This window comes from Akebia trifoliata, chromosome 11, assembly GCF_017979445.1.
Source record: "Akebia trifoliata isolate Shusen 1 chromosome 11, ASM1797944v1, whole genome shotgun sequence".
Lineage (NCBI taxonomy): Eukaryota > Viridiplantae > Streptophyta > Magnoliopsida > Ranunculales > Lardizabalaceae > Akebia > Akebia trifoliata.
The window spans coordinates 1,625,482-1,640,265 of record NC_141385.1 but is presented as its reverse complement, the minus strand read 5'-3'; the positions used below and the strand labels follow the sequence as shown (position 1 = coordinate 1,640,265).

The 14,784-nt window shown below is 34.6% G+C and overlaps 2 protein-coding genes across 2 annotated transcripts; one reads left to right on the top strand and one right to left on the bottom strand.

Moving 5' to 3' along the window:
• Positions 1-631: 631 nt before the first annotated feature.
• LOC147390224 (uncharacterized) lies at positions 632-2,176 on the bottom strand. Its single transcript, XM_086457736.1, has 3 exons — positions 1,952-2,176; positions 1,035-1,283; positions 632-685 (listed from the first exon to the last, which is right to left on the bottom strand). Exons 1-3 carry the CDS (start codon positions 2,174-2,176, stop codon positions 632-634), a joined length of 528 nt encoding a protein of 175 aa, XP_086313862.1.
• Positions 2,177-7,473: 5,297 nt separating this feature from the next.
• Positions 7,474-14,443, top strand: LOC147390223 (beta-glucosidase 18-like). The gene is made up of 12 exons (XM_086458575.1): positions 7,474-7,659; positions 7,806-7,872; positions 7,959-8,017; positions 9,254-9,329; positions 10,142-10,216; positions 10,850-10,937; positions 11,525-11,777; positions 12,653-12,768; positions 12,868-13,123; positions 13,207-13,309; positions 13,390-13,498; positions 13,985-14,443. The coding sequence occupies exons 1-12, from the start codon at positions 7,498-7,500 to the stop codon at positions 14,181-14,183; spliced, it is 1,563 nt and encodes a 520-aa protein (XP_086314701.1). The 5' UTR covers positions 7,474-7,497; the 3' UTR covers positions 14,184-14,443.
• The last annotated feature ends 341 nt before the right edge of the window (positions 14,444-14,784 follow it).

The following is a 14,784-nucleotide window of genomic DNA, read 5'->3' as shown; positions in this document are numbered from 1 at the left end:
AAAATCAGCCCATTCCGAAATTTTTAGCCCCATGTTTACACGTTGAAAACTCGTGGACCGTCCATTTTTTGTAAATCAATTTTGATGGGGTTAGAAGTTTTGGAATGAGCTGATTTTTGGTGAGGATGATCTCCTCACCAAAAATCAGCTCATTCCAAAACTTCTAACCCCATCAAAATTGATTTACAAAAAATGGACGGTCCACGATTTTTCAACGTGTAAACATGGGGCTAAACATTTCGGAATGGGCTGATTTTTGGGGAGGATGATCTTCTAATCATAAAGATCATCCTCACCAAAAATCAGCCCATTCCAAAACTTATAACTCATGTAGGACAAAAAACATTTGTTAAAATGTGTGGTAAAACTTAGGGTGCTGAACATTTCCCATATATATATATATATATATATATATATTATAAAACTTTCGTGGCATGCTAATTAAGCTCATAACAATCGTCTTGGCTCAAATATGATAGATCCGTCTCTCTCTCTTTCTATATATATATATATATATATAGGGAGGCGTTCGGAGGCATCAGTTTCGTCAGCCATTTTAACAAAAGTTACCCGACCGTTGGATATAATTAAATCGGACGGTCGAGATTGCTTATTACGTTTAAATGATAACTTATAAGTTTTTACTGCGCCATCCCTCATCTTTTGACTTATTAGTGTCACCTTCCTGACTAAAAAACAGCAGAGAGTGCTTATTACGTTTAAATGATAACTTATAGGTTTTTACTGCGCCATCCCTCATCTTTTGACTTATTAGTGTCCCCTCCCTGAGTGAAAAACAGCAGAGAGAACTCGTCTGTTCTCTCTAAAAGTCTCGAACAACCCTCCTCTGTTCTATCTCGTCTGTTCTCTCTAAAAGTCTCGAACAACCCTCCTCTCTCTCGCTGCAACTCCTCGACGAAAACCTCTCTCTCTCTCTCTCTCGCGACGCCGAAACCCTCGAACCTCCTCACTCTCACTCTCTCTCGTTGAAACCCTCCTCTTTCTCGCTGCAACTCCATCGACGAAGCACGAACACGAACACGAATGGCTCCTGCAAGCTCCACGTACCACATGTCTGGAGACATCTTCCATAGAACGAACCCACCCGTTTCAGCAGCTCTAGAGGCGTTCCGGGTTCTCATGACTTTTGTGGCTGTCTCGATCTCAGCAGCTAGCATCTTCACCTTTCCCATGACATAGGCATTGCGAATGGAGTTCTGCAGCTTTACACCTCCTGAAGCAGCTGCGTATTGCTGCAATATATACTGAGCGGACGAAGTTTCCTGCAACAGTAACCACACAGTGAAAACGGAGTTAATTTACAGGGTTTTAGTAAATCAAAGGAGAATGAAGAATCTCAAAACAGAGAATGATTCTCTCTCTGCCCTCTAACATTACTCTAACAAAACAATTTTTAGCCATCAACACCAATTCCTCTAACCATCAACATCTCATTAAGATGCAAATTTAAGAACTTTCTTGTTCTGCTCTCCAAATAAAGGCAACACAGAGATACTCATTTACATGCTTCCCTAGAAATAACAACAATCTCACGACCCATCTTAGAATTAAAGAAATTTGGGGGAAGAATTAAAGAAGAGTGCTTCCATGTGAACATTCACAAAATTAAAACAAAACCCAAAATAAGCATTTCTCTACAGAAAACCAAAACTAAAAACACACACAAAATAAAAGAAAGAAAAAGATAGACAAATCCATTTTCTCTGAAACTCAAACCTACCCAAACGCACAAAAAAAAATATTGTTTTACCAAAGAAAAAACTCTCAAGAAAACAAAAGCTTCTGAAAATGAAGACTTGTTTGGATTGCCATTTACGCGGAAAAGTGGAAAAACAGCCTCAAGAGCTTCTTTGAGAGAGAAAATGTGGTAAAATAAATGTCAAAAACTGATGAAATTTGGAAACTGAGAAAGGAAGAAAGGGGGACTCACAATGGGTATGTCTTTGATACTAAGGTGAGGGAGAGGATCAGAGGTGCTAACGTGCACCGGTGCGAGAGGAGCACCCATGACACCAAGCAGGAGCCTCAGATCGGACCGTTTATAAGCGTTAGAAGAAACGGAAGGAGTCCGAGAGAGCTGACCCTTCATCCAATGTCCCCACCCTTCCCTCTTCGAATCACCATTCTCAGACCCATCTTGATCAGGCCCTTCCATCACTCTCTGCTGTTTTTTAGTCAGGGAGGTGACACTAATAAGTCAAAAGATGAGGGATGGCGCAGTAAAAACTTATAAGTTATCATTTAAACGTAATAAGCAATCTCGACCGTCCGATTTAATTATATCCAACGGTCGGGTAACTTTTGTTAAAATGGCTGACGAAACTGATGCCTCCGAACGCCTCCCATATATATATATATATATATATATATATATATATAGGGAAATGTTCAACACCCTAAGCTTTATCCTACACTTTAACAAACGTGTTTTGTCCTACATGGGTTAGAAGTTTTGGAATGGGCTGATTTTTGGTGAGGATGATCTCTATGATTAGAAGATCATCCTCACCAAAAATCAGCCCATTCAGAAATTTTTAACCCCATGTTTATAAGTTGAAAATTTGTGGACCGTCCATTTTTGATGGGGTTAGAAGTTTTGGAATGAGCTGATTTTTGGTGAGGATGATCTCCTCACCATAGAGATTATTCTCACCAAAAATCAGTCCATTCCAAAACTTCTAACCCATGTAGGACAAAACACGTTTGTTAAAGTGTAGGATAAAGCTTAGGGTGGGGAACAGGACCCATTTATATATATATATATATATATATATATAAATGGGTCTCGTTCAGTAACAAACATTTTAGCAAACATTTTGGCAAAACATTTTTCAAAACATGGGTTAGAGGTTTTGGAATGGGCTGATTTTTTATGAGGATGATCACTACGGTGAGGAGATCATCCTCACCAAAAATCAGCTCATTCCAAAACTTCTAACCCCGTGTTTATAAGTTGAAAAATCGTGAACCATCCATTTTTTGTAAACCATTTTTGATGGGGTTAGAAGTTTTTTGGTGATGATGATCTCCTCATCGTAGAAATCATCCTCACAAAAAATCAGCCCATTCCAAAACCTCTAACCTATGTTTTGAAAAATGTTTATATATATATATGTGGCTCCTATTCAGCAACAAACATTTTGGCAAAACATGGGTTAGAGGTTTTGGAATGGGCTGATTTTTGGTGAGGATATCTACGATGAAGAGATCAACCTCACCAAAAATCAGCCCATTCCAAAACTTCTAACCCCAGTTTACAAGTTGAAAAATCGTGGATCGTCCATTTTTTGTAAACCATTTTTGATGGGGTTAGAAGTTTTGGAATGGACTGATTTTTGGTGATGAAGATCTCCTCACCGTAGAGATCATCCTCACCAAAAATCGGTGAGGAGATCATCCTCACCAAACATTTTTCAAAACATGGGTTAGAGGTTTTGGAATGATCTGATTTGTGGTGAGGATGATCTCCTCACCGTAGAGATCATCCTCACCAAAAATCAGCCCATTCCAAAATCTCTAACCCCATAAAAAATGATTTATAAAAAATGGATGGTTCACAATTTTTCAACTTGTAAACATGGGGCTAGAAATTTTGGAATGGGCTGATTTTTAGTGAGGATGATTTTCTAATTGTAGAGATCATCCTCATCAAAAATAAGGTTATTCCAAAACTTCAACCCATGTAGGACAAAACACGTTTGGTAAAGCGTAGGGTAAAATGTAGGGTGTCGAACATTTCCCATATATATATATATATATATATATATATATATATATATATATATATATATATTATATTATGTAGTGTTAATCACACCGGAAAGAATCAATTATGGAGCCCATTTCTATCCCTACCAAGGATTAAGACGTGTATCTAAAAGTGACATTTGATAAGAAAAGATCCAAGACCGCTCTTTGCTAAGAGTCATCACCAGGGACAACAGGTTTATAATTTACAGACCACCGGAGCCAAGGGAGGGACCTTCATGCCTTCTTGTCATCCTCAAAACTTGTGCAAAGAGAAAGGACTTCAGAAATTCTTCTCGAATGGGGATTATAAAAGTTTGAGGCAAAATCAACTACATTTATCAACATAATCTAAAAGACTTATCACACATATTTGAAGTCAGCTAAACATTTGTGATGAAAAGTAAGAAATACTCTTGAAGTTGGGATAAATCATTCACTCACACTTTGGTTCTACTCATGAAATGTGGCTTACGAAGCAAATGAGGTCTTTCATCTAAATCAAATTAATGGTTGTTTAATTATTATTATAAATATATGAGAATAATGCTTGAATTTACTTAGAATTAACTATTTCTTCATTGCTCCATCTTTTTGGATCATTGACCTTATGGATGCTTCAAGCTACTTGTGTGTTCTGCAAGCAACAAATTGAAGGATTCAAAACCTCTCTCTCTCAAAAAACAAAAAACAAAAGAAAAAAAAAAAAAAAAACACAATCCCTTCTTTAAAATCCAACAAAATACAGTTTACCAAATCACAGACACTTTCCTTACTAATTTGGTAAGATTTAAAGACCTACCAAGAGTTGTTTTAGTCAAATGGGTCATAACATTGACAATCCAAATGACTCCTTCCAAGAGTCGGATATGGATATTTTAGTATAAGAGGGTAAAAAATTGGATATGGATAACTGAATTTAAAATTGGATATGGATAACCGAATTTAAAATTGGATAACTGAATTTAAAATTGGATATGGATAGCTGAATTTAAAATTGGATAAGGATATGAAAACAGTTTCATCTGATCCTAAAATATTTTCCCACCAAACTCCCTAACAAAATGACTTCTGAGGGTAGGAAAAATCTTATTCTCTTATGATTACTCCTTCAACCTGCGAAACCAAAACCCAATTCTTATTATTATTATTATTTTTGTCATTTTTATTCTATATGTAAAGAAAACCTTCTAATATTTTCAGAGAAAATCCATTTTGTCATGATAATTTTTCAAGGAAATGAATTTTTTTTTTGGGGTAATCACACAAGCCCTATAGGCTCCTCAACCATACTTCTACTAAAAAGCAAAGGAGCTTTTTTCTAGTTGGCCAAAGCTAAAGAGATCCATAGCAAACAACAAAAAGAAAGGAGCAAAAATCATATAGAGATGATTTTTTATGACATATATAACAATAGATAACTAATCATATTTTCAAAATCCTAATCACTCCTTCCAAGAATCCGTATAGCATTAGATAAAAAAGTAATTTAAATTATTATGATGGGAGACACAAAGGTATACTAAATTATTGTAGTGTGGATCCCATATTCTTTAGTGTGATTGTAGGATCGTTTCATATTTACTGGTAAATGGTTGTTATTTGGGCCACAACCAACCCAACAGGTTGGGTCTCTGTTAGAGTAAAGATTTTGATAACTACTTGGTAGACCATAACACTTGGGTCTCTGTTAGAGTAAAGATTTTGATAACTACTTGGTAGACCATAACACCATCAACTGATTGTGACCCCCAACTGTTAAATTGAATTTTCCTCCAAATTTTTTTAACTCGTTTGAATAATAAATAAGAAATTTTCGTTTTGACACTCTAGTCGTTCAACTGCTTTTAACTCTCACAGAGGATTAGGACTAAAAATATCAATTGTTGAATTATTTTCACATATAAGGACATTTTGATCATTTTATTATAATTCGATAACTAAAGATTATTTTTACTGAATAATAAATTCACAATTTCTACTTATTCAACAATAGTTAGAGCATCTCCAATAGGTCTCCAAAACTCTAAATATAGAGAAGGAGGCTTCTGAACTTAATTCCAACTGATCTTCATTTTTGAAGTTATCATCTCTATATCACTATTCACGTCTTCAAATATAGAGGGGTAGAGGAATTTTTAAAGGTATCTCTAAATCACTATTCACATTTTCTAAGTATCAATTTTGTCCCCCCCTTTTTTTTTTATTTTTATAAATACCATTTTTTTGCCTCCTCTTTTGATGGAATATGTTTTAAATATGATTTTTGTCTCTAACAAGCTTTATTATTTTAAGTGAATGAATATTGATTTAAAGAAGAGTTCAAAGTTGGAGGGACCTCCATGTTCAAATTTAAAGAAGATGCGAATTTGATGAAATTTTTTGATGTGGTTGTACATGCTCTTAACACTTAAAATTCACTTTGCATATGCACTCTATCACTTAAAGAAATTTTTTGCACTTCATTTGGATAATTGCACTCCAAAAAAATAAAAAAAAATGTTAGATTCCTTTTTTTTTTCTTCTCCTTCGATCATGCTTAGAGAAATTGTCGTGAGTTCAATAAATTTTTAAAAATACTTGGTTGTAAAATAAGCAGGTTTATAATTTACACATAAAAAAAATGTGAAGTTACGTAAGATGAATAAGTCCTAAGCTTTAAGGTTCATAATGAAGTGCCCTTACTAAGTTAAAATAGAGGTTATAGTTTTTAGAAAAGAAATTAAATTTTTTTTTCTAAGATTTGTGTGCAACTAATGGCGTGCAACTAGTCGATCCCTAAAATGCCATTGACGAAACATAGTATTGTCCAGAAATTATAAACCACCAAGGTAGTGTTTGTGGTTCGCTTTCTAAAATTTTGACTTTAGAAAGAGATTTAGCGTATCGAATCATCCTTTGATGGCTGCTTTTGCATTTCGGAAGAAATCACAATTTAAAATTAATGAAGAGTAGTTGTCAAGTCTATCCTTTTCATTTCTAACTTGCGAAAACTTGTAAGCCTTTTGCCTCAGATTTCTTCAATATAAGTATCATTAGAATATGTACTATTAGGATACAAAAAATCTCAACCCTTTGATTTTGTAATTGCATTGTCAGAGATCGTGTAACCCTTAATAAATAACTAGAATACCTTCAACATATTTTAAAAAAAATATAAATAATGACTTTTTGACACCCCTATCACAGAACGGTAGATCATTTATCTTGGGATATGTATAAATTTTTTTGTGTGCATCCCAAGGCAAATGATTTACAATTCTAATAGAGGCGTAGATCAGAGGGGAGGGGGGCGGGGGTTTAGATTAAAACGAATCTTTTAATATTAAGATAACGATCAAGATATAAAATTAATAACTTCAAAGGCAAATGATTTACAATTCTAATAGGGGCGTAGATCAGAGGGGAGGGGGGCGGGGGTTTAGATTAAAACGAATCTTTTAATATTAAGATAACGATCAAGATATAAAATTAATAACTTCAAAGACATCTATTGCAAGAGAGTAGAAGCATTCCTACTTATATGGTAGCATGCACTATCTTCCTAAAGAAGGCCCCATTGATTGATAGATTTACCATGAGTGGCCCATACATGAAATGAATGAATGGCTCTAAATAGGTCGATAACATACGCCTACCAACTACTAGGAGTACATGATCTAAACTCCTTGCCTATATATATTACCTTATCTCCAATTTCATTTTCTTCATTCTTCTCTCTCTCATGTGATGGAGCCTTCATTACGTTTATTTGCTATATTTCTCTTTGGTATTCTCTTCTCACCTATCTTGATATCATGTGATCATCACATACATCAGAAAGAGATCATGGATCATCAGTCTCCATTCCCACCCAACTTCCTCTTTGGTACTGCCACCTCTTCTTATCAGGTTGGTTAACCTTCTTCATCACCTCTAAATTTTACTACTCTTTTATCTTTGTTTCTTTTATTATTTTTATTAATTAATTATAGTCCCAAAAGTATAGAATCAAACAAAACCCATATTTGATCTCTCATGTATATTGAGATTATCAGATTGAAGGAGCTTTTCTGAGTGATGGGAAAGGCCTAAGCAACTGGGATGTTTTCTCTCATGAACCAGGTGAGAGACCCCATCAATCTTTCATAGCTTCTCATTCTTATGTTTTCTTACTAAGGTTATGGTATTGGTGGGTTTTGCTGTTGCAGGTAACATCATTGATGGAAGTAATGCAGATGTTGCCGATGATCATTACCATCGGTATCTGGTAACACTACTACTACATCTCATGGTTTTCAAACACAGAGGCCTTGCTGACTCGAACGAGTCAAACTCTTTTAAATTTAATATTAAAAACACATTTATATTTAAATAACATATAATATCAAATCATCCCACTTAGAAAAAATAATTGAGGTCTACAACTGTGTAACCCACCTACCCTATGAATATGTGGTCGAAAAATCATTGTCTTTGATTAATTGTATCCACTAAATCTAAGCTCTTGAAAAAGAATTTAAATCCAACGATTTGAAATCATTGACAATACAATTTTCAATAGATGCACATCACCAATCAAACTCATCTTTTGTATGTAACTTCACGGAGGAATGAACACATATCCATATGGTCAATGGATCCCAAAAATTTCACATGGCATAATTTAAGCTGCCACCAGACCTTAGTTACGTATGGGATACTATTAAGTAATTTAGTTCAAGAATTTGTTGTTCATATCTACACAATAGTATCAATGGACCCAACATGGGGTCTTTTCGAAGGAAAATGATTTTTTCATTTATACTTTTTTGAATATGAAAATATCCTTTTTTTTTTTTTGTAACTCCATGCCAACCATGGTTTTTAAACTCGTCCGAGACCGAGATGTATCGCCTAAGTTAATTCGGTATCAAAACTGAAAGAGATCAACTCATAAAGTATTTTGAGACGACTGCGTATCGTGAGATAAGTGAGTCATCTTGGACGATATTTTCTAATACCTCGGGCGATACAGTTAAACGGGACGTATTAGACAAGATTGTCAAAATCTTGTCCGAGTTAACCGCGACAAACGAGTTAAAACCTTAACCCTCCATTCTTTCATCCTTAAATCGATTTTTTTTTTTTTTAATTTTATATTTTTTTTGGGTTCATTTTTTAATAGGAATCATTTCTAAATTTTTTCAGAATTTTTTAGATTTTTTAAATGGTTAAAAATTATTGTCTCAATGTCGAACGAGACGAGACGTATCGTCCGAATCAACTCGATATCGGAATTGAACGAGACGAGACGTGATACCGAGTTTAAAACCATGATGCCAACTGATTGGTTTTGATGGTTAGTACTTTAATAGACACTTGTAACGTTTCTTCACCTATGAGAGACTTCTTAGTTCAAAAGTGGGCCCAATCAAATGATAACCATTTGATTTGCATACTTTTTTTTTTGTTGCCCACAATTGATGAGATGATGAATTTTGATTTGGGTCACTTTGAAAATCAGGAGGACATTGATCTAATGCATTCCCTTGGAGTCAACAGCTATCGCTTTTCGATTTCATGGGCAAGAATTCTACCTAGTAAGTGCAATTCACTTGTTCTATGGATTTGATGGATCGGATCTGGATTGAGTTGATTTGGGACCAATCATTTGATAAGATCAGATCAATCATTTTATTTCATCTTAATATTAGGATACAACTAGAATAGATCCTCTATGGGATCAAATCAATTTGATATGTAAGATATAATGAATTGGGGGTGGTTCATGAACCAATAATTGTGACAAAATCTATGATAATGATTTTTGCTAAATCACTTTTGATGGGGTCAGAAGTTTCGGAATGAGTTCATTTTTTGTGAGGGTTATCTTTATAATAAACTTCTAATCCCAATTTACAAGTTGAAGAATTGTAGATCATCAATTTTTTTATAAACTAATTTTGATGAGGTTAGAAGTTTTGAAATGAGCTGATTTTTTGTGAGAATGATCTCTATGATGAGGAGATTATCGTCACAATAAATCAGCCGATTATGAACCTTCTAATCTATATAAGAAAAAAATCATTGTCATAGATTTTGTCACAATTATTGTCCCATGAACCTGTCCTAATAAATTTCATATATTTAAATAAAAAATTTAATATGCTTTTTAATAGCTTCTTGGATCAGGGTCATATTGGTTCGGGAAACGATTGATCCAAAATTGATTATGGGTTATAAAATTGGATTGTTATTGGAATCCACATCTTTGATCAAGATATCAAGTTGTTGAATCACAACAAATTGAATATTGAGTCTGATCTGATCTGATACATTGAAATTGTTAGATGGATCTTTGTTTCTGCTTATATATATATTTTCGATTTTTGATTCTAACTCGGAAAAACAGAGGGGAGATTCGGAGGCACGAATCAGGCGGGCATTGACTTCTACAACAGTCTGATTGATGCTCTCCTACTTCAAGGTACACTTCCTTTAAAATGGTTTTGCTCTGCTTTCAACTGAATTGCTTTTATAGGAATTACATTGTGAAATCAATTGTAACTCGACTGGTTGACAGGATGACTCAAATTTCACCGACCTGCTATGTATTCCGAGGGTACAATTGTGTATCCTAAGCAAAAGAATTTACGATTCTTTGCACATGACACAACGATGAGTCATGCTGTCCGGTTGAGTTACAAAATCATTAGTGTTAAAGAAAACACCTAAAAGAACGTTAGTTAGGAATGTATGAAAAATGTTCCAAATCCTATCACTTTTTCCATCTTTTAGGATTTCAACAAAAGTGAAAAACTAAAAGTTGATCTGAACAACTTCGATTTCTAACTCCTTTTGGATTTTGGATTTTGTCTTTTGTCTTTTGCGAGAATTAGGAATCAAGCTGAAGTGACCTCATGATTGTATCTCATATTCCACGTCATAACATGAAAGTGAGTAGGAACCATAGATGCTTTCATCGAGATACCAGTCAAAAAGTATTTATAATTTTACACACTTTCACGTCAGGATGTGTGATGTGAGGTAGAAGTTTGAGGTCACTCCGCCACGACTCCATTATTATTATTATTATTATTATTATTATTATTATTTGCAGGAATCCAACCTTTTGTTACCTTATCTCACTACGATCTACCCCAAGAACTCGAAGACAGATATGGGGCTTGGCTCAATCCCCAGATGCAGTAAGTATCAATCTTTTATACTTCCATACGTACGTCTAGTCTGGCTGCACGAAATGATTTTCCGAGCTCAGCCTAAGTGCCTAACTAGTATTGGGCTTAGATCAAATTTTATTAGTCAAATTGGTCAGATAGCAGTGACGCCCTTGTTTAATTAGAGGTTCACTAATCGAACCACTTTCATTAAAAAATCTGGTCGGACCGATAGTTGGGTCAGATTTTATAACACTGCATTCAAGGCCTGTTGATCACATAACAATTGGTCATTTGCCAAATTATTTTGCCATCCCATTCAATGATTCAAATTAGTTCACTAACTATTTAAAAATTCAATTGTATTACTAGGAATTTTTTTTTTTAAACATAAAATCATTTTTGACCAAATTAAATCAATTTAGATATCCATACTAACAGCCCGATACCTAAATGGGCCTATCGAGGACATCAGCTACAGACCAAAATCCGGACCATATTTTGACAGTCCTACTACTAACCTAAAAATTTGAATATGAGCTTCATGGGCTTATTTGTTGCTCTTTTATGATGCATCTTACTGTTTATTCACATTCAAAAAATGTAAATTATTTTAGAGAGGATTTTCGATATCTCGCCGAGGTGTGTTTCGAAGCATTTGGAGATCGGGTCAAATATTGGGTCACCTTCAATGAACCGAACCTCTTAGTCCAACGTAGTTACCAGACAGGAAATTATCCGCCATGTCGTTGCTCAAGTCCATTTGGGAATTGTACATACGGGGACTCGGAAACTGAAACCCTATTGGCAGCACATAACATCATCCTCTCTCATGCAGTTGCCGTCGATACTTATAGAAACAAATTTCAGGTATTTAAAAAAAAAACTTAAAATCTCAGCTTCTACGTAGAAATGCTTATATATATACTTTTGCGATTTAAAATATAATATATGTATTTATATAGTCAGATTGACCTAGATGTTGCTTTAGGGGCATTTCTCTCGTCATAAGGATATGTAGGGTTTGAAATTGGAGTTGGTAGGAATTAGTACTCTAAGCAAACATATATACAAGTTGAAGGTTTAAAAGAACAAGCGTAGGGTCCGAAAGAACATGAATTGAGATAGTGAGTGGATAAGAAGATCCAACTCTAGACAAAATGGAACGAAGGAATGATTTTTTCATTGAAACAAATTTATTGGGATAGGGCTTTGATGACCATGAAGATGACGTGTATAAAAGTGATTATCTAACCATACTTATGCCTTATTGGATGAAGTTTGACATCATTCAAAGAAATTTTTCTGAAGGGAAAAGAGGAGTTTAACGACCTCACCAACCATCGGTTTGCAACAAAACTACATGAACTCGTCGTTATCATCGTCATCAAAGCCTTATCCCTAAAAATTAATTAGATTGGTTGACTGAATGTTAATTTCCTCCATCCAATTATGTCTATTGCCATGCCCTCTAATACTTCATGTGCTTCGCATCTGTTTTCATCATCTCAGTTCATGATATTCTTTCTAATCTTACTTTTGTTACTTTTGAATCTTCAAATTCCACATTCCTTCTAATTGGGGTTGTAATCAGTCTTTATTGCGCATGCTCAAAATCAAACTATGCTCATCAATCTTCCCTTTATTTATCACACCTATTAATCATTTTTAAGTTTTACAATTATTTGAACTTGTTACTTTATCTCAGCACCTTTTTTCACATGTATCTCACATTAAATATTTAGAAAATCCAAGGAGGTAGCATTGGGATCGTGATGAATGCCGTATGGTTTGAACCCATAAGCAACTCCTCAGAAGACATGTTGGCCACCCAGAGAGCTCAATCTTTCTTTATGAATTGGTAAGTACTTTCATACATGCATGTATGAATACATACATACATGACATCAATTGCACAAAATCATGTTTTCTTTAATTAATTCTATTGTGTTTGTTGCAGGTTCTTGGATCCCATCATCTTTGGAAATTATCCTCCAGAGATGAAAGAGATTCTAGGATCTAGTTTACCAGTGTTTTCAAGAAACAACTTGAAGACACTAAAGGGGAGTTTGGATTTCATTGGTGTCAACCATTATACCAGTCTCTATGTCAAAGACTGCATGTTCTCTACTTGTGAAAATGGTTATGGAAATTACAAGATGGGAGGTTATGCCTTAGTAACTAGAGATAAGGATGGAGTCATCCTTGGAGAACCAGTATGTAGCCTCTACCTTATCTACACAATCATTCAACTTTTTATAAAATTGAACAGATTATTGGAGTTTCTTTTATCATGTAGACTGGCATGGACTGGTACTATGTTTACCCACAAGGAATGGAGAAAATTGTTTTATATCTCAAGGAAAGATTCAACAATATACCCTTATTCATTTCTGAAAATGGTGAGATATGAAGTCCTTTTAATGAATAAATCTTATCGCGTATGTTCATATTTTTCTCATAAAAATGTATTGGGTTGTAGGGTATGGTGATGAGAACAGTCCCAATGCCACCATTGAAGATTTCTTACATGATGTAAAGAGAGTGAACTACATGAATGTGTACTTGGATGCCTTGGCAACAGCAATCAGGTAAGAACAAGTCCAATTCTTAGGTACAAAGCCCTATAAATTATTTATTTATTTATTTTAAAAAAAGGGATTAATATTTCAGGCCTAGGGGAAGTGATTGCTAACACCAAAAAAATTAATAAGACACGTAGGGGGTTGACTCAGCAGGAAAACTAGCGATTGGGTTCACCCCCTCTGGTCATGTGTTTGAAATTGGGTGGCTTCCTGACTTACTTTGTCGCATATTGGAAAACTTTGATTCCGTGTTGGGAGCACTATGTGAAAAAAGGGATAAATTCGATGGACCTTGGAGTCAAATTTAACACCTTTTTCCCGTAGTGGAGGGATGTCCTGCGAAATCACCCAAAAAAAAAACTGCACCCCTTGTGTCCCCCAGTCACCAACTACATTCAAGAAGTAAATCACAACATGTAAATGTGTTATCCTTGTGTCTCTGTGTATGTGCACATAACTTACTAATTTCTGATAATTTGTTGGTTTGAGCAGGAAAGGAGCAGATGTGAGGGGATACTTCGCCTGGTCCTTGCTTGACAACTTTGAGTGGACATTAGGATATACGAAGCGATTTGGACTTTACCATGTAGATTATGCAACGCTTAAAAGAACTCCAAAGCTATCAACAATTTGGTATAAACAGTTCATCGAAAAGCATATGACGATCAAAACTCATATTTTCCAAAAATGATGAAAAATGCTCTTAGTATTAAGCATTGTGATCAAATCTCATTAAACTTCGTAGATGTTAAATGTTTCTTGAAGTCTAGTAGATGTTAAATGTTTCTTTGTGGAAGTAGGATTGTCTACAAACTATCTTCTTCTTCCTCCAAGAATATAGAGGCTGAAGGAGTGTATTATAAGATGTATATTGTGAAAAGGTGTACATGTAATCCACTGAATCATGTTTATATAGAATAAGATTGTAGAAAATATGAATTTTATTGATAATCTTTAGATGAATATTTCAAAAGCCCCAACAGGCTATTTATAGACATTACATTAACCAAGATGTATAAAAACTACCTAATACAAATGGGTAAGATCAAGGGATATATGAAAAAACATATGTAAAAATAATGTAACATTAATAAAATTTCAAAATATGGGTTAAAAGTTTCGGATTGAGCTGATTTTTTGTGAGGACGATCTCTATGATGGGAAGATCATCCGAAAAAGAATCAGTCCAATCTGAAACTTCTAACCCCATTAAAAGTGATTTAGAATGTGGACCGTCGATTTTTTGCCTATTTTTGTCAATAATTTGTAAATCACCTTTGATGGATTTAGAA